Raw genomic sequence first — 24,357 nt, 5'->3', positions numbered from 1 at the left:
TCACAGCTGTTTTCGGCGTCTACTATCGAAACATTGCCAAATACAGCCCTGGCTGTGTTGGAGCGTAGCCAGACTGGTGAAAAAAGGGTGTCGTGTGTCGATGGGGCAAGGATGGGACAACATCGCCAGTTGACAAAAATTTACATATTTCTGATAAGCAAGTAGCACACGAAATGCTATAAACGCTCCACGGGCACGTTTACTGAGCGGCCACCCACGCAGCTAGACCATTCTATTAGCTTTGCTTGGATTCGCAGGCATACACAAAAAGTTTCGATTCGCAACAGCAGGAGGACGGCACGGCCCGCCTGGCCTCGTAATAGCAGCAGTCAGTAATCAGAATGTTTGCGACGCTGAAAAACAAAATCAAGGAGGAGACCGGCGAAGATGTGTCTACGTCGGCATCCCAGCCCCAGCCCCAGCAGCGTTATGCTAACAACAATAATTATCGACTACGGAGCCGCCGAGTTAGCATTAATTCCAACTCGGCTGATGATGTGGGCGGTGGCAGTATCTACAACGAGGTAAGAGGCAAAAAGTCTATTTTTGTGTGTATAAACACTGCGAGTATGGTATAACGTATGTTCTTTTGTTAACATCTGTTAAAGTCTGAACAACTGTGCCAGTTGCGTAGCCAATGCAATGAGCTCACCACCAAAGTGTCCAGTCTCAGCCAGAGCCTGCTGCAGCTGCAGGAGGAAAAGATGCGCGTCGACAAGACCAACGAGATCCTATTGGAGAGCGTTCGAGTGGCCCAAACCCAGAAGGATATGTATTGCGAGGAGCAGGAGAAGATTCAAAATCTACAGCAAGTGGAAATAGACAAGTTGAAAAATCTCCTGAGCTTCCGCGAGCAAGAAGCCGTGGATCGAATGGGTTCGATGCGTCAGCATAGTCAGCAAATTGAGAATCTGTCCGAGGAACTGGAACGCCTGCGACCGATTGAATCAGTTGCAGAAGAGCTGCGCGATGAGCTGCAGCGCCTGCGACATGGCACGCAGCAGGAAAAGAATCTTCTGACCACCACCCTGGCGACTGTGCAAGAGGAGAACAGAAATCTAAAGCTGCGCATGAATATAGTAGAGGAGTCTCGAATGGAATCCCTCACAAAGCTTAGCCCAGAGCAACAAGTGCAGGCACTCATACGAGAGCACAAACTGCTCGAGCAGCACCTGGAAGAGGCCCACCTACAGCTGTCCGATATCAAGGGTTCTTGGAGTGGACAAAACCTGGCGCTGGAAACGCAAGTTAGTCGACTATCAAAGCAAGTGGCAGAGGAAACGACTGAGAAGCGCAAGGCGCTCAAGGACCGAGACGATGCCATAGAGACGCGCAAGCAAGTGGCATTTGAACTGGAGAAAGCCATTGACGAAATCAAACAACGAGATGATAAGGTAATCATTAATATACCCCATTACCAATATTCTTATACCTTGTTTACGCAATTTGAGTGCAGGTCAGGCTACTGGAGGAGGAGATCGATGAGCTGAATCTGGCACTGAAGGAGTGTCGAGAGGAGAATGAGCAGCAAATCATCTTTGAGCGAAACAAATCTGTGAGTATGTCCACTGAAGCTGACGACTTGCAGTGGGACCTGTCACACTAATTAAACCGCATGAGTACTAACCCAAACCTGACTAGTAGTTTGACTTGTTTCTAAAAACCCATCTTTTGGCAAAATGAAATATTTACCATTTACGAATGTACCTTAATTTAATGGTTTTCCTTTCTATTAAACTGTTATCAAATTGATTTGGTAACTTCTTTCCTTGAACAAAATTCTTATGTGCCTATTCCTATATTTACACTTGTGTGATGGTGATTTCGTAAATGAATAAACTGAATTTTCTTAGCATATTTTGGAAACCGAGGTTAAAGATCTCAAGGCACGTCTCGCGGCAGCCGACGACAGATTTGGCGAATATGCCACAAATGCCGAGCAGGTGGCAAGGAAGCTGCGAACACAGCTGAGCGAAAAGCAAGACCAACTCGAGGAGTCCCTCATCCAATTGGAAGTCGAACGCGAGGAGAAAATGACGTCAATACTTCGAAATGCGGAGATCTCTCAAAGCGAAGATATACTACGGCAGCAACTGCGCCTCGAGCGCAGCGAAGCGATCGAATTGCAGGATAGAACTAAGCAGCTTGAAAATGACATGGGCGAGGCCCGGAAAGCCCTGCAGCAGGTCAGCAGTGCGGCAGAGGAAAATATCCAGAAGCTAGCTAAGTATGAGGCAGTTCAGCTGGAGATCATGGAGAAAAATAAGGTGAGATGGAAGTGAAGTATTCGTGGTACTTAGACTCAATGTTTCTCTGCTTTGCCGGAAATCAGACAATAAAAACGCTTAATCAGAGATTGTTAGATCTGAAAAAAACCATGCAAAAGGAATTCCGCAGCTCGCAAATCTCCTCAGGGAGTGAATCCCATCATCAAGCTATAACTCCCTATAGGAACCATAGCACAGCGCTCGAGTCGCTTGCAGGCGGAGACAAAGCCAACTGCATCATAATGGACGAGGTCAATTTTCAATATCTAAAGCATGTTGTTGTGAAGTTCTTAACAAGTCGAGAGGTATGTTACATTATCTGCTTGCTCATCATAGTATATGTATCCTGTATTCATCTGTTTGCATGCTTCCGGTTAGGTCGAAGCCCGTCACCTCATCCGTGCCGTCTCCACTTTACTGCAGCTGACATCTGAGGAGGAAAAACTGTTACACGACACATTGAATTGGAAAATGAGTTGGTTTGGCATGAAACCTGCTTAAAATACCTTCCAATATTCGCCCTTTGCAATATTTCACGTATCTATTTGTCTTCGTCTGTAGTCAAATTCATAATGTTCATGCATATGTACAAACTACATACGCCTCACTGTGTTATTTTGTTCATCGATAAGCATTCCTTTTTGTTAAATAGTATTATTAATTTCTACCGTTGTGATTTTTATAAATAAAAACCATTTATGTAAACCATATCATCTCCAAATGGGCTTTTTATACCCGATTATAAAAGGAAGCGTTTCCGTGTTTAGCAGCAATAGCAAAGTCGATACAGTCATGTCTGTATTTCCGTATACCAACCTTGATGAGCGGCGAGATCTCAGAGACTATAAGAGCGCAAACAAATATGGTGACTGAAGAAAATCATTGAGAATGAAGATCTAGAGATTGCTTAATCAGAGCGGATCCTTGTTATAGCCAGAAGGAACAAATGAAATTGGAGTGACTACGATACTCCTTCCACGCTTTTACTCATTCTCTCTCCGGCACACAGTCCTCCTCGTGCAGTGTGCGTGCTCTGGCGGAGGAGAGCTATGGGAGAAAAACGTAAAGTAAAATTGAATTCATACAGGCAGGATGCGTTTTTCACTTAATTTGCGTTTTGCGTTTTCAACCAAAAAGTTTCGTTTTTAGCTGCTCCCGTTTTCGAAAATATTTGGTATCGATATGTTTCATGTTTCTCATCGTTTCTGACAAACAAAAACAGCTGACCGACCTGGTTGTGGTGCTCCGTAAATTAATAAAAATGCCTTTTATATTTTCAATTGCTTGCTTTGAAGCAAAACGAAGGCAGAAATTGCGCGATTTACGAAGATCAAGACATCTTAGATGCAACACCAGCGTACTTAGCATGTCTGACGAACGGTGAGCAGAAGCAGGCAAATTGAACATTTAAATTGTAATGGTCAGGTTTTCAGGTTTGTGAAGTCATTTCGGATCGACAAACATACTTTCAAAATGATTTTGGAGAAAGTTAAACTCCATCTGCGTGCTTCCTCAACGCTATCACACTCTACGCAATTGGCTGCAGTAATGCGATACCTCGCCACTGGCTGCCACCAGTGGGTGGTGGCTAAGGACCACCATATAAATGTTGGAAGAAGTACATTTGGAAAGATTATTCACAGGTTTATTCCCTTGATGCAGAATCTGCTATGTGGTGATGGAATTTCGTTGCATATGGATAATCATCAAGTGCAACAATCCCATGATTATTTCCTTGCGAAATTTCAATTGCCTCGAATTTTTGCCTGTGTGGATGGAACTCACTTCAGAATACTAAAGCCTGTACAAAACCACTTCGTGTTCTACAATAGCAAAGGATTTTATAGCATGAATGCCATGGTTCTGTGCAACTACAACATGGAGATCTTAGCTATTGATGCCACTCATCCCGGTTCCTGCAATGACTCCTTCATTTGGAACTACTCTTCTGCTAAAGAATATTTGTCCAAGAACTTCAACGATAAATTTGTTTTGGCTGATTCGGGTTACGCTCTAGAGACTTTTGTTCTGACTCCCTATAAGAGCGCCGAAATAGGCACTCATCAGCACAGATTCAACGTAAAGCATTCTGAGGCACTACAAATCATGGGACGCACAATTGGAGAACTCAAAAGCCGATTCCGTTGCTTGCAACGCACTTTGACTTATCAGCCAATATTTTGTTGCCAAATTATAAATGTGTGCTGTGCCCTTCACAACATTTGCAGAAGACGTAATGTCCCTATCGGGGAGAATATTGGATTTGTCGACCACCAGGACACCGAAACAACAGAAAATGAATTCGAAGAAACTGAATTTGAAGAAACTGAAGATACTGAATGCCCTCTACGCGACGAAATAGCTCTGGCTATTCCTCATTAAAATAATTTTTTTTAAACATGTTTTAATTTATTTAAATTTAAGCTGTTTTTCATTACAATTTTAATTTGGCTAAAATTAAGTAGGAGCAACTACTCCTTTCCCCATTTAAAAAATCCCAAACAACTTCGCCATATCCTTCTCCAATTCTCCAATCACATGCTGGGCGTAGCTTGGACTTCTGAACTATTTTTGGTCGCCATCCACAAAATTTCTTACCAATAAATAACCGGTGATTGTAGAAGGCTGTTATGCGCTTGTATTAATTTCTTTCCGACGTTCCGATAGTTGCAGCCCCGTTCCTAACAAACGAAAAATGTTGTTGCATTGCAAATTTTTTCAAAGCCAAATTTGAGATTGGGTTAAAAAAATTATTGGCCATTTATTTTGCCATCTATTTTCTCCTTTGCAAGATTCGTTCTGTTGAGTAAAATGCCGTTTACTTTTCATCTCGGTGAATAAAATGTTGCGGTTTTAAAAACGGAGAAAACTTGAATTTTGCGAAATCGGTAGCAGCTATTTTTGCGTTTTCAAAAGTAAATCGGAAAATTGTTGCGAATGTTTAGACTGGAGCCTGCCTGCTAAACATTCTTCCTGCCTGCTTAACTGCCTTCATTAGCCGGCTTGATCGCTTGCTGATTGGTCGATGGAAAATTTTGCTGATTTGAATAATTTAAATTCCAAATCGTACATAACCAAATAAGATATTAAAAATTTAATTTTTTTAAACATATGGGTAAAAGTTTTTTTGTATTTTCGCCCCAAAACTGTACTTACGCGGATCATTTATTCCAATGGATTGCAATTAAATCCTTTTCGCTCATAAACTGTCAAAAAATTGGTATTTACCGCGCACCGCTCGCATCCAGTCGATAGTATCGATGGTCGACCTAGTTTCTTCGAAACGGTTATTGGTTCTTTTAGCTCTCTTAAAATCGGTTAAGGCTCTCTTTTTGCTCTCTCTGAATCGGGTATGAATCGGTAGCAACAATGAGTCTCATTTCATACTTTTATATTATATGCTTTAATTATTGTACTGGGATCGATACATGGTGATGATTAAAAAGGTAAACCCACCGGAAAATGTACGTGTGGTTCATATTCTGGAGCTGAAGCAGATTCAGGATGTTGTTCGGCGAAAATTGGACCTTGGATGGTGAACCATTCAGACACTCGCAATTATTGGGGAATATTAACACGACACATCCGACATTATGTCACGGTAACACTGGTGGCATCACCAACAAATCATTGCTCGCCATGAGACGTTATCCCGTTTAAATAAAGGGGGCTTAAGTGGGCTAAGTTAATGCTTTCATCGGTAAATTTATAAATTTATTGCTACTATCGATAAAGACATCGATTGTAAGTTGCATCACCAACAAATTATTGCTCGTCATTGACAGGAGACTTTAAATTTAATTTATCACAATATATATCCCGTAAGTATGTCGGAAAACAAGCGAAGTCTTACTTTGTCCTGATGCTAACGGAACATGTAGACAATGAAGCAACATTAAATATTATTATGACCTAATTCTATATGTGTACATTGCAGCTCTCGAGAAGCTCCCGCATCATGTTTGGCAGACAGAGTGGACTTGGCAGTTCCAGCAACAGCAGTAATTTGGTGGAGTTTCGTGCTGGACGCATGAACATGGTGGGCAAAATGGTACACCCCGACTCGCGCAAGGGTTCGGTGTACATGACCCAATCCGACGATGGCCTGATGCACTTCTGCTGGAAGGATCGCACCTCCGGCAAGGTCGAGGATGATTTGATTGTCTTTCCCGATGACTTTGAGTACAAGCGCGTGGAGCAATGCAAAACCGGACGCGTTTATGTGCTCAAGTTCAAGTCTTCGACTCGTCGCATGTTCTTCTGGATGCAGGAGCCGAAGACCGACAAGGACGAGGAACACTGCCGTCGCATCAACGAGCTCCTCAACAATCCGCCCTCGGCCCATCAGCGTGGCGGGGGAGGAGGCAGCAATGACGGCGATTTGCAGTACATGCTGAACAACATGTCGCAGCAGCAGCTGATGCAGCTCTTCGGCGGTGTGGGCCAAATGGGAGGCCTAAGCTCTTTGCTGGGCCAAATGAAGTGAGTTTTTATTACTGCTCTCTGTTTCCATATGATAAGAACACCAATTCTATCCTTATAGCTCGCGCACACCGTCGTCCCGTAACACCTCGTCCTCGGGAGGCGCCTCGGCGCTGCAAACGCCCGAGAACATCAGTGTGCCCCGCACTCCCACCGCACCCAAGGGCTCCAAGTCGGGCAGCAGCCGTAGCAATCTGAATTCGCAGAGCGACACCGCTGGCAGTGCCAGCTCGTCCATTGATGCCGATGCCTCCGGTAAGAACTCAACCACATCAACTACGACAGCATCAGAAACGACTGGAGCCTATGCCAATCCATTCCAAGCGTATTTATCCAATCTCTCCCCCGAACATGGCGCAGGGCGTTCTTTGAACATCGACCTATCGACGGCCCTCTCGGGCGCGGAAGCCATCAATCAGCTTATTGCCGATCCGGAGCGCGTTAAGACACTGATTGTGCACCTGCCCGAGTCGGAGAATGCGGATGAAGATCGCAAGCAGCAGATTAAGGATCACATTACATCCCCACAGTTCCAGCAGGCTCTAGCCCAGTTCTCCAATGCCCTGCAATCGGCCCAATTGGGTCCGGTGGTGAAGCAGTTTGAGCTCTCCAATGATGCCGTAGCAGCCGCCTATTCCGGCAACCTGGAGGACTTTGTGAATGCCCTGCAGAAGAGTCTTCCCGCTGGCACCACCATGGGCGGAGAGAAGGAGGCGACCGAGAAGAAAGCCGAGCCCGAGGCCGCCAAGGACGACAATCCCGAGCCCGTCGAGAAGCCGGAGGAGAAACAGAAATAGCATTCACTTGTGTAGCAAAGCAATAACACGCAAGCAAATCAAACGCGTTCAAAACAAATAGTTTTTGCACATTTTTAAAAGTATTTTCGTTCTGAATAAATTGTCTCGGCAAGAAGCTAACTACCAGAGATATGGCACACATCTGAACTTCAATATTCGATTTGTCTCTTATTTACATATATGATTTATGCGAGCATTTTCATGTTTTGAAGCCCCAAGGTCGTTTCCCCCCCTGAACGAAACGATACGGAGTGTTTGTATGTATTAGGCTTGTATGGTTGTCCCTGTCTGGCCCCAGTCGAGTACATATAGGCATACTGTTTTGAGGCAGTTTAGAGTCGGCACGGCACACAAATACATTCGCACACCAGCAAACGCAACAGCGACGACGCTCCACTATGGTCCAAACGACCACTTTTGTTGGCAAAACAAAACAAGATACATACATAGTGAATAACAAGTATTGAGCATATTTTTAACAAAAAACTGTTTAAATAAAAACAATTCTATTAGCACTGTGGCCTAAAACACTTTGAAGCGGAGCCTCTACTTTTGTCTCCAACTGTCTTTCTATGCTAAAATGTTTCCGGTTTGATTGATCCATTATCTTTGCGTAATCTTTCCTGAGATCTTTTATCGAGGAGCAGGTGTAACGCCTCGTTAGGTGAGATAAGAGTCGGCTTTCGGAGCCTTGCGAATAAAATTAGCCTTTTCTGGGCATAAACATAAAACTTTAAAGCAAATGCGAGGTCGTATTTGCTCCGTCTTGAAGAGGCCGTGGGGTACGGTTTACATCACAAAACCCTTAGTACAAACCGGACTAATTAAAATTCATCACAAAAATTATATCAGCTATTGGTTTTTTTAAATTTATAAAAGCAACAGCTGGTATGCAGCTTTGATGGCCATTCCATTTTTCTAATGCTAAGTGATCAGGTTTTTTATTTAACTTTTAAAAATTAGGTTTTTGCCAACAAAAGTAGTTGCTGGGCCCATAGTGCGCTCGTGTGTGCCGTGCTTCTGCTCTCTCTCTCTCGACGACAATATTTATTCAATTCCAAAACGGGCATGCATAAGTTGTATCTGCTGCAAATCGCGCGCGCGTTAGTTGTACTTTTGGCTGATTCTCACATAACATAACGATCTCATCCACTAAAAAAGCACAATTCTCCAACAGACGATTTCCAATCGAATATTCTCCTTGTGTTCCAAGTAATTGCCAATTTTTGCAATTTTCTCGCATTGCGTTTTGCGTCGATTTGTTGGTGCTTTCATTTTGCAGAAACTCTATGTTTATGTGAGTGTGCTGGTGTTATTAAGTGTATGTGTGTGTGTGTCAGTGTTTGTGGAATGCGTCTGTATTTTTTTTCCAACTCTGACTGGATTGTTGGGAAAGCTTTTCCCTCCAAAGTACTTGCGGCAATAACAAAATGCAAAAAACAACAATAGATAGAGAGATACAGAGAGAGAGAGAGAGAGAGCCAAGGCAGCACACACATTCGCAACCTTTGACTCATACGCTCGCAACCATACTCTCATTCGCGAATAAAGCTTGAAAAAAAAGTAACTGAATAAAAATACACTACACCATAGCGTAGGTAGCGAGAAAAAAGTGTGTTGTCGAATAAACAAAAAAAGCTTAAAAAATTTGCAATTTTGTCGCTGTATCTGCCTCTACTCTGCCTTCGTGTGTGTGTGTTTGTGTGTACGTGTTCAACGATCTGGCAACACCAACAACAACAGCAGCCACGAAAGAAATTGCGTTGCGGCGGCAGGCAACGCAACCGTGTTTCCTGCACTTACATATATTTCTTGTTTTTAACCAAAGAATCGTCCCCCACTGCTGTCCCCAGGAGCACCAAGAGCCTGAATTAATCAGAGTTAAGACGTGTCAATCTTTGACGGAGTGGAAAAAAAGCAGGCCGACGTCCATTCATTCAGCAAACAACCAGTAAACGCTTTTAATGAGTGCCCTTCCAAGAAAAGTCATAAGCTGCTGTCTCCAACAAGAAAATCGTCAACGAAAACTAGCTTCGATTTGTCGCTGATTGGCTGATAGGGGGCGAGCAAGAGCAAGTCCCTTCAAGTCAGCTGCAATTTTGCGATAAGGTGAGTAAACATTGGCCCCTTTGCCTGTGCCGGCATCAACAACCACCCACACAGCACACCCACACTAGAAAGTATCCTGCAATCGGGCGCACTGAGGAGAAATCGAGTGTTCCAGAACAGCTGCAGGAACTTCTGGTCGCCCACGATTCGTTTTGTACAAAAAAATGGATGCAGGGGCATAAAAATAAACATAAATGGCGCCTGAGCATATGCTATGGGAGATTTCAAGAGCACACTGTTGTGCGAGCAGGACCACTAGTGCTACTAGTATGTGTCGGTCATGGGACAGACATGCTCATGTCCCGGAGAACAGACCGCTCAAGCTTCCGTTTCTGTTTATGTTTTGGGCAGAAAGGTCGCCATAGACCATGTACTTACTTATGTATGTATATTCTCAGGGAAAGTATGTGTATGCTGCCACTAATAAAATGTATTGTATTGAAGGAAAGTCCGCGTCCAAATGGCACCTGTATTGGTATGTGTCTCATCCAATTTAGAAGGGTTGTTTTGCCCCCTCCCCGCCAGCAGCTACTTTCACTCTCCTTACCCTACGCTACCAAATTACGTCAGTACATCGAAAGACAAAAGTCAATTGCCATACTCCCATAGGGACGGGCCAGGTCGGGTCGCGATGGGAGTTTGATTTCCAATATGGCCGACAAAACAGTTAATGGCAAGAAGCTTTCAGCTTGACATTGAACTTGGCAGACAGTTACAACTAGCAGTCAGTGTTACACTCTTAATAACCCTTACATTAAAGGCTGTGCTGTGTTGTTCATGTGCTCCGGTTACCAGTTGACAGCTCAGCTTCAAAGAAACTTTCACCAGGTTTGCAGCTGCCACACTCCAACAGATTGTCTTGCTGCATTTTTGGCTGTACATAGTTGTTGCCCAAACAGATACACACATACACACACACATAGATACAGAGCCCGCCATTTTAAAACTTTACCCCAAAAGCTTCGACAGTATTCTCAGTTCGTTGGTTTCCTATTTTTCCTGCGTGGGAGTGAAGAAACCACAAAGGGAGACTTCGAAAACGAAATGGAACTCCATCTTAACAGCTGTCTTGAGTTTTTGGGGATGAGAGCTTTTGTCTGTACCCAGTGCTCTCCTTTGTGGCCCTGTTGCATTTTGTGCTCAAAAAACTGTCTGCTTGACTTCCTCTCGAGGCCCCAATTATTATCGACTCCACTCCTCCGCCCATTTCAATTATAAGCTCCGGATGCCAGGCAGGCGACTGGCTGGACTCCAACTCTCATCTGCTGACATCAGCAACAGGACCAGATGATTTTCCGGTTTGCCAGAGTCCAAAACTGGTTTATGAAACCACCGACCCGACACAGCGGTCGTTGGAGCTGCCCTTTCGTTTAGTTATTCCCGAAAATACAATACAGTGGAGTTGTACATGTTAAGGCTTAAGTTTTTTTTTAATGTACGTGTGCAGAATTTCAATTTCGGGACTAACAGTTCAGAAGTCGACTGGCTTGATGGTGATAAACCGCGAGAGAATAAAAGCCACCAGTATGGTGGCACAGACGAAGCAAAAGGCGAACGTGTAGAAGCTCTCCTCGGTGAAGATGTCGGAAAATGCGGGTATATCCTGGTATATCTGCTCGATGACAGCCAGGGTGCCTTTGTGCTTCTTTACCATGATGAAAGGCGTTTATTTCTTTTTCAACGCCTTCTTGCTGCCGCCGCCCAGCTTCTGTTTCTCTGCCTTGGTCAGTACCTTGTTGGTCACCTCCTCGGGTGGGGCCAAGCTGGAGACGTGTTTGTTGCAAAGCTCCAGTAACTCGAGGGTGTTCAGGTTGCCACTGTTGAAGCGGATCTCCTTTACTTTAGCTTGTTCTGCAGAAAAAAGCGGGACATTACAGATAACTATGCGAAAATAGTGCGATATGATTACCTTGCGCCGAATCAATGAGGGCAAACTTTATCGAAGCCGCCTGACGGTCACATACAATATCCGACTTGACCACGCACTTGGGATTTGTCTGGATCACCTTGGGTGTGGAGAGCAGGAAGAAGAATTCGCTGCAATATGGAAGAGATGGATGTTAGGCAATTAGTATATCGATTTTCTGCAATTCCCGTTTCAGCTGTCCATCAACGCCTCAAACTGACGCCGACACCGACCAAAATGTCAACGGAGCGCGAGCTGGCTTCTGGTGGGCCAGCTCAGCTCCTGACGCACACGCTGCCGTTGACATTTCCCGATCTCCAGATCAACACCACCGTGGGCATCATTGGAAAGGTCTACGGTAAGTTTTCATTCGCCTCATCCCCACCCTCACCCTCACCCTTGGTAGTAAAGTAATCGATTCTCGTGTAATAGTTCACTGCAATTTTTGGTTTACTTTTGATTCCTCATGCACTTTTGTTTCGAGAAAATTTTTCCATTTACTGACCAAAATGAGACCACACCACGAACTGCGCATGTTTCATAATCGATAAATGAAAAGCGCTTTTCCCCAGATTTCCCTCCCACTCACCGGGTAGACTTGACATTTTCCGCAAACGGATCAAATTGGACTGTGATGCGTTTGACGCCTTTTAGGTTGATGCTTTTCAGCTGCTTTCCGATGGCCGAAACAATGCCGCCCGAACGTCGCAGAGTGCCACTAAATGGCACCGACATTTTAAGGAATTAGTTGAATTGCAAAACAGAATTAACAATAATTACGAGCGACGTAATATACACGCTGAAAAACAGCTGATAGCGATAACGAATATTTAGCTATCGAATTCATGGCAGCATCTTACAGCACTGGAATGCTGGAGAGCAACCCTGAACTGCATACACTGCAAACGCAATGACGACTCGTATCGACGTCCTGCTCGCACCCATTCTGTCTAGCCGGAGTGCTTTGCCCTCATTTAAGTGTGGTTAAGAGTGTACAGCATGCGTCACGCTCACACGTCGCGAGTACGATTTTTGTGTGGACGGTGTGGTGCCTGCTGTGGGAAAACCTGAAGAAAATTGCATTTTTTGCATAATGCGCGACGTGAAAAGCTAACAAAAGTTGTGGAAAATCAAAATTCGATAGTCTGGCCACAGTTTGTGCATAATTTCGGGCAGCGCGAACGTGTTTGGTGCACAAAAACCACGTCTCGAAAATATCAGATCAGAATTATACGTGCACACATTTTTGCTGCCATATTAAACGCATACAACAGCGTTTTATTGCTGTATAGAGCAGAGCCAGAGCGGAGCGGAGCACCAGGGCAGAGCATAGCCCAGAGCCCAGAGCCCACACACTAACACTCACGAGCGAGATATGCGAGAATAAAGAAGAATTTTTCTTAGTTGTATTACAAAAGCATTAGGATACACATATGTATATAAGTGTATATATACATGCATATGTGTGTACATAGGAGTGTACATATAAACTAAACGAAAGCTGTGCCTACATTTGTGTTCTTTTCCAATACTAAACATACAAAACAAACAACAACAACCACAATAATAATATAAATAAACTAATGTTAATGCAAGCAAAGAGCCAACAGATCTTCAAAACCAGTCTGTGCTCATTCCAAAACATATATACGTATATATATAAATAATTATATATATATAGATATTATATATAACTACGCCTACGCCAACCCCACGCGCAACAACAACAACAACATGGAGAATCAACCAAACGAATAAAACTTTAAACTAATTTAAAGTGTGATAAGCAAAAGGCTGAAATCTAAAAACAAAACAAAAAAACTATGAATAATTAGTAGAAACCAAAAGCAACAAGCAACATCAACAACAATCAATTACATATACACCAAAACACAAGACATCCAAACACGAGCCAACAACAACCTTTTTATACATTAATTAAACTATTTTTCTTAAATAAAACTTAACATAGTGCAAGAAAATGTATCCAGTCGGTCAACGTAAGTCGAGGCGATCGCCAAAGCAAAATAATCAAAGACTAGATACCCAGACTAAAAATTGTGCTGCCATCGCTCCCCCCTGACAGTACTTACAATATATACCATACAGCACCCACTAATCAAGTTTTTGATGTTCTACGACCACTCAAAAACTTCTACACAAGGCGACACGTGCGTGGAGAGCTGAAATTGCGGAAAAATTGGGTCAACGACCGTCGCGACGCAATAGTTGATTTGGTTTCCTATTGGGGGGGGTTGCTTGGCTCTGGTCTGCTCGACAGATGCTCGGCCGGATGTACGCCTCAAAAAAACCTCTCCAATTGCGTAGTAACGAAAACCGATGTGGCAGAGCTTGCCGCCTATGCAACTCCTTCATGTAGAACATCAAAAATAAACCCACTCGAAGAAGAGGGACTTTAGAGGTGCTTTAACTAATAAAAAAAATGGTGGCTAACCCCAGACCGACGACATACACCCCCATACGATGGTCACTGATTTGGTGGGGGTGGAGCGGGGGAGACATTTGGCAGCAAGACGCACAACCAGACACATTTACCATTATATATTGTATACTATTTATTGATGACGATAAAAAATTGTAACTAAAATGTTATTAATCGCACTCTAATTTCATTTTCTTTTCTCGCCTCTTGTTTCGGTTATCTCATCATTTCACATTTGGTATTTTGATTGGATCTTACTTACCAAACAAAAAAAAAACAATAAACAATCATTGGCCATCACATTTTTTATTTGATTTATTTTTTCGTTTATTTGATTAAATTTTCTTTTTATAGAGTCACAGTGGACCCCCTCGCCCACGCGGGCTCAGAGTCCCTCTCAGGCGCAGACTAGCTTCGAAACGCTCACATGTAAATTTCTCTCCAACAAAAATTACCAACTAAAATTTACTAATTACTAAAAGTGTTATACAATTTGATTAATTCGAAAGCTACAAACTGTTTGTGTTTATGTGTTCTTTAGTTGATGTTCTTTAAACGATTCTACAACACTACTAACCTAACCCTTAAAGCCCAACACAAAATTAACTTTGTATAGCAATGTTACTAACGAATAACGATGTTGTTATTTTACGTTGTTTTTTTTTTCGTTACGTGTAAATGTTTTCTTTTTGTATGTATATGGAAAGTGCACTTAAAGTACAACACAACCCTACACTGAGATTAAAAAAAACCCCCACCACTTAAGTTTTATTTCCGGGGCATGCAATTTGTTGCTTTGTTTACATTTTATTCTGGTTTCACTGTTCGATGGAGAATCTCCTTGGAATTAAACGGTATATAAGCAGTCGCGAGCAGTCTGGCAAGCAGTGCACTTGTAACACTAGTTGCGTCTCCTTTTAACTAGTTGATTTTTATATGAAACTGATAATAATGAAATCACCGTTAGCAACGGTTATGATGATATCACACTTGCCACACTTCAGCGTTGCACAAAATAAAAAGTTTACCAATATTTCTGAGACTCCATTATACTATGCATGTGAAAACTGTCTTTTACACGCTGACGTTAGTTAGTGGCTAGTTTTGTTTTGTTTTCTCGAATTTTGCTCCGTTTCTGTACCTGTATACTATTCGAAATCAATGTGAGAGATGAATCTAACTCGAAATTGGCCTTGCAGCACCACCAGCGCCGGGCTCTTCGGTCAATCCCACCGCTGTAACCAGCCCAAGTGCCCAGAATGTGGCAGCTGGGGGTGCCACTGTGGGTGCGACGGCCTCATCAGCAGCCTCCCAGGTCGCGTCCACCCTGGGAACCACAACCGGGACTGTGACTGCTGCGATTGCCACCGCTACTCCGACCACCAATCCGGATATGCCCGTCTTCACATGTCCGCGTCGCCCCAATCTGGGACGCGAGGGCAGGCCGATCGTACTTCGAGCCAATCACTTTCAGGTGACGATGCCTCGCGGCTATGTACATCATTACGATATCAACATACAGCCGGACAAGTGTCCGCGCAAGGTGAATCGCGAGATTATCGAGACCATGGTGCAGGCCTACAGCAAGATCTTTGGCGTTCTGAAACCTGTATTCGACGGACGGAACAACCTGTACACCCGCGATCCTCTGCCGATTGGCAATGAGCGCCTCGAGCTGGAGGTGACACTGCCCGGCGAGGGCAAGGACCGCATCTTTCGCGTGACGATTAAGTGGCAGGCCCAGGTCTCGTTATTCAACCTGGAGGAGGCTCTGGAGGGTCGCACGCGTCAAATACCCTACGACGCCATCCTTGCCCTGGACGTGGTCATGCGTCATCTGCCGAGCATGACCTATACGCCAGTTGGACGCAGCTTCTTCAGCTCGCCGGATGGCTACTATCATCCTCTGGGTGGTGGCCGTGAGGTCTGGTTCGGTTTCCATCAAAGCGTGAGGCCCTCGCAATGGAAAATGATGCTGAACATTGATGGTACGTCGCGGTCCCCTCTCTCTCCCTCTCTCTCTTTTCTTGCTAATCTCTGCGGTTCTTCCCCTTTTCAGTCTCGGCCACTGCTTTCTACAAGGCTCAACCCGTGATTGACTTTATGTGCGAGGTGCTGGATATACGCGACATCATGGAGCAGCGCAAGCCGCTCACAGACTCGCAGCGGGTCAAGTTCACCAAGGAGATCAAGGGACTCAAGATTGAGATCACGCACTGCGGCCAGATGCGACGCAAGTATCGTGTCTGCAATGTAACCCGCCGACCGGCTCAAATGCAATCGTGAGTTCAAACGAAATCTGGGAATGCAGACTGCAGACTGCGGACAGTATCTTACGCTTCTGGTTCTTTCTCTTCGACAGATTCCCACTGCAGTTGGAGAATGGTCAAACTGTGGAGTGCACTGTGGCCAAGTATTTCCTGGACAAGTATCGAATGAAGTTGCGCTACCCCCATCTGCCGTGCCTGCAGGTGGGACAGGAGCACAAGCACACCTATCTTCCGCTCGAGGTGTGCAACATTGTGGCTGGCCAGCGATGCATCAAAAAGCTCACCGATATGCAGACCTCGACGATGATCAAGGCCACTGCACGCTCGGCACCGGATCGCGAGCGTGAGATCAACAACCTGGTGAAGCGTGCGGACTTTAACAATGACTCGTATGTCCAGGAGTTCGGTCTGGCCATCTCCAATTCGATGATGGAGGTGAGGGGACGAGTGCTACCGCCGCCCAAGCTTCAGTATGGGGGACGTGTGTCCACTGGCATCACCGGGCAGCAGTTGTTTCCGCCCCAGAATAAGGTGAGCCTTGCCTCGCCCAACCAAGGTGTCTGGGACATGCGCGGCAAGCAGTTCTTCACGGGCGTGGAGATCAGGATCTGGGCCATTGCCTGCTTTGCCCCGCAGCGAACAGTGCGCGAGGATGCCTTGAGGAACTTCACCCAGCAGCTGCAGAAGATCTCAAACGACGCCGGTATGCCGATAATAGGCCAGCCCTGCTTCTGCAAATATGCTACGGGGCCGGATCAAGTGGAGCCGATGTTCCGATACCTGAAAATCACCTTCCCGGGGCTGCAGCTCGTAGTGGTTGTGCTGCCCGGCAAGACCCCGGTCTATGCGGAGGTCAAGCGCGTGGGCGACACCGTCTTGGGCATGGCCACCCAGTGTGTACAGGCGAAGAACGTGAACAAGACATCGCCCCAGACGCTGTCCAATCTGTGTCTGAAGATCAACGTCAAGCTGGGCGGCATCAATTCGATTCTGGTGCCCTCCATCCGGCCCAAGGTATTTAACGAGCCCGTTATCTTCCTGGGAGCTGACGTCACACACCCACCAGCCGGCGATAACAAGAAGCCATCGATTGCTGCTGTTGTTGGTTCAATGGACGCCCATCCGTCGCGATATGCGGCCACTGTGCGAGTACAGCAACACCGCCAGGAGATCATCCAGGAGCTGAGCAGCATGGTGCGCGAGCTACTGATTATGTTCTACAAGTCGACGGGTGGCTACAAACCCCACCGAATCATCCTGTACCGGGACGGCGTCTCCGAGGGACAGTTCCCGCATGTGCTGCAGCACGAGTTGACCGCCATAAGGGAGGCGTGCATCAAGCTAGAGCCCGAATACAGGCCAGGCATCACATTCATCGTAGTCCAGAAGCGCCATCACACGCGACTCTTCTGCGCCGAGAAGAAGGAGCAGAGCGGCAAGTCTGGCAATATACCGGCAGGCACCACCGTCGACGTGGGCATCACGCATCCAACCGAATTTGATTTCTATCTGTGCAGTCATCAGGGCATTCAAGGCACCAGCCGGCCCTCGCACTACCACGTGCTCTGGGATGACAATCACTTTGACTCCGACGAGCTTCAGTGCCTCACGTATCAGCTGTGCCACACCTATGTGAGGTGCACGCGCTCCGTCAGTATACCAGCTCCAGCCTACTATGCCCACTTGGTGGCTTTTCGTGCAAGGTGAGAAGAAAATCCCCTATAGCGTGTGGCTGTTCCTACAATTCTCTATTCTTTTCGCCCTACCTATGCCATCAGGTATCATCTGGTGGAGAAGGAGCACGACTCCGGCGAGGGCTCACACCAGAGCGGATGCTCAGAGGATCGGACACCGGGAGCCATGGCCAGAGCCATCACGGTCCATGCGGACACGAAGAAGGTCATGTACTTTGCCTAAAAAGTAGCCAAATTACCAAACCACAAACCCCAACAAAAACCACAACAAATCCACAACAAAAATCAAAAATTAAAAATCAACTTCGAAATTCAATTCGAATAAGCAAAGAGAGATGGAGAGAAAGAGAGTACCTCCCCACCTCCCCAATAACCCTCCCAAATCCCTCCTCAAATCAGAAAAGCCAAGCAAAGAGAAAGTTTAACGTTTAAGTTTAGAAAGTGAGAGAGAGTTTAAGGAGTATATAAGGAATATCTTGCATGCATTAGTTTTAGGGCCAAACGACACAACAAAAACCCACAGCAAACACTCAAACACACACACACACACACACAGAGATCGACTCAAGGAGGGCTACAAAAACGTGAAAATCGCGACACGACAACGTGAAGAATTGATTATAGACATAGGGAATAGGGGATCGGGAAGGAAATCGAATGTTAATGCACAACAAAATGTTAAAATTCTCAACAGAAGCATAGCAAACAAAGCGAAAAGGCGAAAGGCTAAAAAAAAAAAATGGAAAACCATTTTAACAAAAACTAAACTTAAAGGGAACAAAACTACGAACGCAACACCAAAAGCCAAGCAGCAGCATTAATTATCTATCATCAAACTTACTACAAGAACACCACGAGAGAGAGACACAACTTTTGTAAATGTGGGGGGGAAACCAATTAAAAATACAATAAATTGTACAATATATTTTTACAAATAACGAATTGAAGACAAAAGGGGGGGGATGGAACGGATGGAATGAACATTTGAATAAGAATGAATGAACGCATACGACCAAAGGTTTTTAGTATACAAAAACGAATGAAAAACAAAGCACACAAAAAACAATTGAATATGTTTGCTGATCGACGACTCACACAACATACAACACACAAAAACCGCAATAAAACACCACACCACACCACACAACAACAAATTAAAACTCTGATTCTCTGTACTGTGAACGAAGACCACCACCAAAATGAAAATAAAGATAAAGATGAACATTTAAGGGAAAACTAAACACCAATAAGTGGGGGCACTCGACTCGACAAAGGCATTAAAGCGCTGAAACACAACATAGAAAATACGAAACGAAAATGAATAAAATACTTCAATAACTAAAGTGCAGATTAAACTGAAAACATTTAATAGTTTGTAAGATTTGGCTCTACCAAAAAAACAAAGGAAAGAAGACGGACCGGACGGATATGATATATATATATATAAATATATATATATAGAGAGAGAAAGAGAGAGAGCGGCATAACGATAAATCCAATTTCTACAAGGGACAAAACGTATGGTATAAACAATTGCTATTAATATTTACATAGATTTATGACCATCAACAAATACACTGTACTAATTATAATTTTTTTAAAGAATCGGGGAAATAACCAACCAATACGAATGCGATACCGGAAATACTTAAGCATATACATACATACGATACATCAATTATATATATATGTGTATATATATATAATTTGTTCAAAAGTGCAAATAATATGCTGATATTTTGTGTTAGTCTTTAGTTAATCTTTTTTTATGCTCAGCGAGACACTCCCATACCGCCAACGCCCGTAAAACACACACGAACTCTGAGTCCCACAGGCATATCACTCAAATGTCCAATCCACCCTTTATTTATGTACCTTAACCCGTAAGCTTAACTTAACGATATTTAATTGTATTTAATATTTTAAATTTTTTTAGAGCAAAACCATTATTTGTTATTTCCTCGCGTCGCTGGGGCGAGAGCATCAATGTAATTTCGTATTTAAAATTAACATTAGCCAAGTGGTGTACGGGTAATATAGAGCAAGGAAACCAACTCCTTCCCACTGCACTGTGTGGGTGGCAACAACATTTCAATATTTTACAAAGTAGTTTTAATTTGCCATTAATTAAATACAAAACAAAGAAACAAAACACAACAAACAAACGACAAGAGAAAAATGCAATATGGAAAGATGAATAATACATATTCTATATCGACGACACAGTTCAAGTTAACATTATAATGATTTGTTATTAAAATGCTATGCAGGAGGAGAGCCATCTCTCGCCGTCCCTCCTGCACCAGCACCTTATTTATACTTATACTTATACTTATGTATGTATGCTATGTACGAGTACAACCCACGCAAACCCCAACACAATCATCAAATTAGGCTTAGTTTTGCCAGTCGCATAAATGATGTGAGAATTGTAAAATTCAAAATATACATATATATATATATATATTATATACATTAATTTGCATATATACATTTATAAAACTCTTACAAATTAGTCGGTAATCTTCAGAGCGAAATCACATTTCTGATCTGATCTGATCTGATTTTTTTTAATTGAATTGTAATTTGACCGCCGTTTCTATTTGTTCTTTGTAGTCACGTTTCAACACAAGGGATTAAAATTTTAAATTTATTTCTAAATGTTTACTTAAAGTAGAGTGTTTATTACCCATCATGCCCAAGCGGAATCCAATCCTATTTTTAAGCAAAAAGAAAACGAACACAATGCAAAAGGAAGGGATCGAGGTTCATACATTTACGATTTTCTTGTCTAGGTTTAAGCAAAAACAGAAGCAGAAGCTGAAGAGTGAAAGTGTGCCCGACAATGACAATGAATGCATCTCGTAGTTGTATAATGATCTGATCCTTAAATTCAGCAATAATTTACTTTCACCGAGAGACAGAATTGATTGATTAGCAAGTCCAAAAGCTTTAACTATTTGCTTAACGGAACATTTTTGAAGACCAGAGAGCGCTCCTCAAACCATGCAAGAAAACGGCCAATAACTATCCAGACAAGGGACAAGTCCCAACATACTTGTATCTACGTAGTTATAGGTGTATCTTTTACGACATTTAAATGTAGATGATCAGATCCTAGTGTACACTACGGACTTCCCTTTTCAAGCAATACACACACACATACAACAATTTAACGGTTTCTTCAGTGTGGCAGCTATCGAAGATAGAAGAAGAGAGGAGAGAGGTTGAAGAATAATAGGAAACAGACTTAGAAGAACAGTGTGGAACGTCCTATATCTTAAGTTCTACGCATAAGTCGGGGAGAACATACAGAAAGACAATTTAAATTACCATCTAATCTGTCGAAATTCAATTGAGCTTTATACTAAAAACAAACGACACGCATATTAATGGGATGGAATATCTACATAGATGGGTATAGGATCGGATCGATCGTATTGTTTCTACATATATTACTTATAAATGTGCCGTTTATAGATGTCTACAATTATATACAACATGAATACATATATATGTATATAGATATATATATATATATATATATATACATATATATAGGGATAAAATCAGAACAAAATCGAAGCTAGAACAGCAATTTGCACAACTCTTCCTAAAGGAAATAAAAATATATAGCAAGTCTAAAATACAATACAAGACAAAATCAATTTGCCACAATTACCAATTAGCCAGAGAAATCCAGAAATGATAAGGACTAAAAACACCAAGCAATTATATATCTCTAAATAATGTATCTTATATGTGTGTGTGTGTACTCTATACTCTTCCAATCAGTCCTCAGTCCACCCACACCATAACACACACGCACGCACGCACACACTCTCAATGAATCAGAGATAATAAACATTAGCTGAAATTCGACTAGAAAAAATCGTATATACATACATAATCCATACTTACATACATACATAAATATATATATATACATATATATATATTTATTTATATACGCGTAACCAATCTTCGATAAATGAGATCATCATCTGACAACATCCCTCAAAAATTACTTTAAAAATCAACCAAAATGCCGGGTAACTAATCAATAAATAAAATACATAATATTAGTTGTAATCTAAGCTGAATAAACAAAATACAATACATACATCGGCAAAAATAAAATAAAGAAGTTAATTGAGCAACGTAAATATGGGAAATCTGTAACTTTGGTGATCTTTTTAATTGTTATTAGGAAAAAAAACGAAAACAGCAAGTAATCAAGTTCAATGAATACAAATCAAACAAGTTCTAAATGTGACTTTAAATATACATAAAATACATATTATATTATATTATTTTAACAAAAAAACCAGAGATGAACAAAAACCAAACCTGATTCAGTTGGAATGCAAATTCAATAGCAATGCAATTTAGGATCTTTTTCGATACAAATCTTCAGGAGTCTAACAATTATTTCTTAAGCGCTTCGACTCGATACAGAATACCATTCAAAGCAAAACAAAAAACAACAAATGCAATTAAGTTAATTACCAAACACAATTATATATACATATGTATAATATATATGTATGTTTTATACAAAAAAATTACAATTATTTTTAGCAAGTTTTTGCGACTTTATTCAAATTTTTTTTTAGTTTCGAGACATTGGCCAATAAAATAAAATAAAAAGCGAGTTTTTAATTTGCGTTTAATTAAGGAAAACAAACAAAGCATATACACTCTTCATTTCTGTTCAATAAAAATATATTTAACTAAGATTTCGAAATGAATTCTTCATTCTTTTTGGAAGAAAATAATATGTTCGAAGCCTTGCGAAGGTAGTTGCCTCCAGCTGACGCTGGATCTCCTGCTTCGGTGCAGCATACTATCCTGCCGTCATAGGGCTGATGACGAGGTCCATTCAGGCACTTAGGAATCCAGACTTGAAACTAGCCATCTGGGGAGATATGGAATATCCGGCTAATAACAAATAGTTTTATATATAGACATTCTACATACTGTTTCCAGAAGAAAGTATCTCTCTATCTCTTCAGTCTCTTTCGGTGTCGAAAAAACCTTGACCAATAATTTTTTTCTTGATAGCTGGAAACAAAAACGAGGGGGAACGTTGTGAGTTGCTGCGGACACCGCAACTCTACAGTTATACCCAATACTTAGTCAGTATGGCTCTCCTCCGGCAGACGCCGCTAATATTAAACGACACGACAAAGAGTGCATGCGAGAGAGACAGAAAATCAGTCTGAGCGTGACGTCGGGCGCTGCGTAGCCAGTGCAAATTGATTTGTTCCCTTTGGCTATAAAAATGATCTGATCTGATCCAGATTCAGCAATCTGATAGATATGATCATTATCTATGATTCTGCGTTTTTAGTTTTCTCGTATCCTCAATATTGTGGATGCAACAGATTTTCGTCCTTTGTGGGGGCGGAAGGTTGGTGGGGCGAAATTTTGAGATATACGTTTTATAGTGACATATTTATTTATTTATTATTCGCCAACGGAATCAAAAAATCCTTAACTGGCTAGGCTAACTTATTTAGGAGTGTGTGTACCAAATTTGGTTACTCTAGCCTTAATATTCTCTGAGATTTGTGAATATCTGCATCCTTTGCGGGGGTGGAAGGGGGTGTGGCGAAATTTTGAAACAAACTCGTCTCGGTCCGATATATTAGGAGTGTGGATACCAAATTTGTTTGCTCTAGCTTTTATAGTCTCTGAGAGGCGCCAATGTTTTACGGCTATTGATGCTGATCAAGAATATATATACTTTATGGGGTCGGAAACGATTCCTTCTGGACGTTACACACATCCACTTTTACCACAAATCTAATATACCCCAATACTCATTTTGAGTATCGGGTATAAAAAGCAACACATATTTTTGTGAAGACATATTGGGTGGTTATACTAACACATGCAAATCGTTGCTTTCCTGCATGACATTGTTCCGAGCAACAGAAAAAGTTCAGCAAATGGTTTCACGGGGCAGCTAGAAATATATGTATATATTATTTCTCATAAACATGTGCGTCGACATTATCATCCATTGATGGCTTTATTCTTGCGCGTCGAATATTATCTTGATCTGGAAATCTACGTTGAGCTCGAAGATTTCTTCTGTTCTTGCGTTTCAGAAGCACGAACTCTGACAATCGGTATACTTATATGTACAAAACAGTCCGTCACTAGCGCAGTTGTCATCCCTAATTTCTACAGCCCAGACAGCAACGCCATCGGAAACCTACACATTCAAACGAATATATACATAAACGGGCAGAGAGAGCGAGAGCGCAGCGAAACAGATAGGAGCAGCAGATTTACCAAGCGGGTAGATTTACATGTGCCAGAGCGAGAGAGAAGAAAGATGGAGGCTCGGAATGAACGAAGCCTCAGCCGACTGAAGCAGC

The 24,357-nt window shown here is 42.7% G+C and overlaps 6 protein-coding genes across 13 annotated transcripts; 4 read left to right on the top strand and 2 right to left on the bottom strand.

The window, feature by feature from the left end:
* The first annotated feature begins 72 nt into the window (after positions 1-72).
* Golgin97 (Golgin 97) lies at positions 73-2,975 on the top strand. Its single transcript, XM_001360912.4, has 6 exons — positions 73-524; positions 609-1,394; positions 1,457-1,555; positions 1,854-2,267; positions 2,333-2,572; positions 2,646-2,975. The coding sequence occupies exons 1-6, from the start codon at positions 342-344 to the stop codon at positions 2,766-2,768; spliced, it is 1,845 nt and encodes a 614-aa protein (XP_001360949.3). The 5' UTR covers positions 73-341; the 3' UTR covers positions 2,769-2,975.
* Positions 2,976-3,453: 478 nt separating this feature from the next.
* LOC26532788 (putative nuclease HARBI1) lies at positions 3,454-4,887 on the top strand. Its single transcript, XM_015184414.2, has 2 exons — positions 3,454-3,647; positions 3,701-4,887. The coding sequence occupies exons 1-2, from the start codon at positions 3,457-3,459 to the stop codon at positions 4,647-4,649; spliced, it is 1,140 nt and encodes a 379-aa protein (XP_015039900.2). The 5' UTR covers positions 3,454-3,456; the 3' UTR covers positions 4,650-4,887.
* Positions 4,888-5,951: 1,064 nt separating this feature from the next.
* On the top strand, positions 5,952-7,699 carry Rpn13 (regulatory particle non-ATPase 13). Of its 2 annotated transcripts, none has more exons than XM_015184412.2 (3): positions 5,952-6,088; positions 6,205-6,749; positions 6,811-7,699. In XM_015184412.2, the coding sequence occupies exons 2-3, from the start codon at positions 6,226-6,228 to the stop codon at positions 7,544-7,546; spliced, it is 1,260 nt and encodes a 419-aa protein (XP_015039898.1). In that variant the 5' UTR covers positions 5,952-6,088; positions 6,205-6,225; the 3' UTR covers positions 7,547-7,699. The 2 variants fall into 2 exon arrangements, with proteins under 2 accessions (XP_015039898.1, XP_033234044.1); XM_033378153.1 differs by lacking the exon at positions 5,952-6,088 and having other exon boundaries at positions 6,811-7,004; positions 7,110-7,699.
* Positions 7,700-8,597: 898 nt separating this feature from the next.
* Positions 8,598-21,625, top strand: AGO1 (protein argonaute-2). Of its 6 annotated transcripts, none has more exons than XM_015184408.2 (8): positions 8,598-8,758; positions 9,375-9,655; positions 11,758-11,919; positions 14,359-14,433; positions 15,204-15,992; positions 16,064-16,286; positions 16,367-17,977; positions 18,053-21,625. In XM_015184408.2, exons 3-8 carry the CDS (start codon positions 11,799-11,801, stop codon positions 18,189-18,191), a joined length of 2,958 nt encoding a protein of 985 aa, XP_015039894.1. In that variant the 5' UTR covers positions 8,598-8,758; positions 9,375-9,655; positions 11,758-11,798; the 3' UTR covers positions 18,192-21,625. The 6 variants fall into 6 exon arrangements, with proteins under 6 accessions (XP_015039894.1, XP_001360946.1, XP_015039896.1 ...); XM_001360909.4 differs by having other exon boundaries at positions 8,598-8,843; XM_015184410.2 differs by lacking the exon at positions 14,359-14,433 and having other exon boundaries at positions 8,598-8,843.
* Positions 11,061-11,336, bottom strand: LOC6898465 (uncharacterized). The gene has a single exon (XM_002138472.3). It carries the CDS (start codon positions 11,307-11,309, stop codon positions 11,127-11,129), a length of 183 nt encoding a protein of 60 aa, XP_002138508.1. The 5' UTR covers positions 11,310-11,336; the 3' UTR covers positions 11,061-11,126.
* mRpL53 (mitochondrial ribosomal protein L53) lies at positions 11,064-12,401 on the bottom strand. Of its 2 annotated transcripts, none has more exons than XM_001360910.4 (3): positions 12,151-12,401; positions 11,565-11,692; positions 11,064-11,506 (listed from the first exon to the last, which is right to left on the bottom strand). In XM_001360910.4, exons 1-3 carry the CDS (start codon positions 12,294-12,296, stop codon positions 11,322-11,324), a joined length of 459 nt encoding a protein of 152 aa, XP_001360947.1. In that variant the 5' UTR covers positions 12,297-12,401; the 3' UTR covers positions 11,064-11,321. The 2 variants fall into 2 exon arrangements, with proteins under 2 accessions (XP_001360947.1, XP_033234911.1); XM_033379020.1 differs by lacking the exon at positions 12,151-12,401 and adding an exon at positions 12,016-12,044 and having other exon boundaries at positions 11,287-11,506.
* Positions 21,626-24,357: the final 2,732 nt, after the last annotated feature.

This window comes from Drosophila pseudoobscura, chromosome 3 (assembly GCF_009870125.1).
Source record: "Drosophila pseudoobscura strain MV-25-SWS-2005 chromosome 3, UCI_Dpse_MV25, whole genome shotgun sequence".
NCBI classification, from domain to species: Eukaryota; Metazoa; Arthropoda; class Insecta; order Diptera; family Drosophilidae; genus Drosophila; species Drosophila pseudoobscura.
This window is presented reverse-complemented; position numbering and strand designations above follow the sequence as displayed.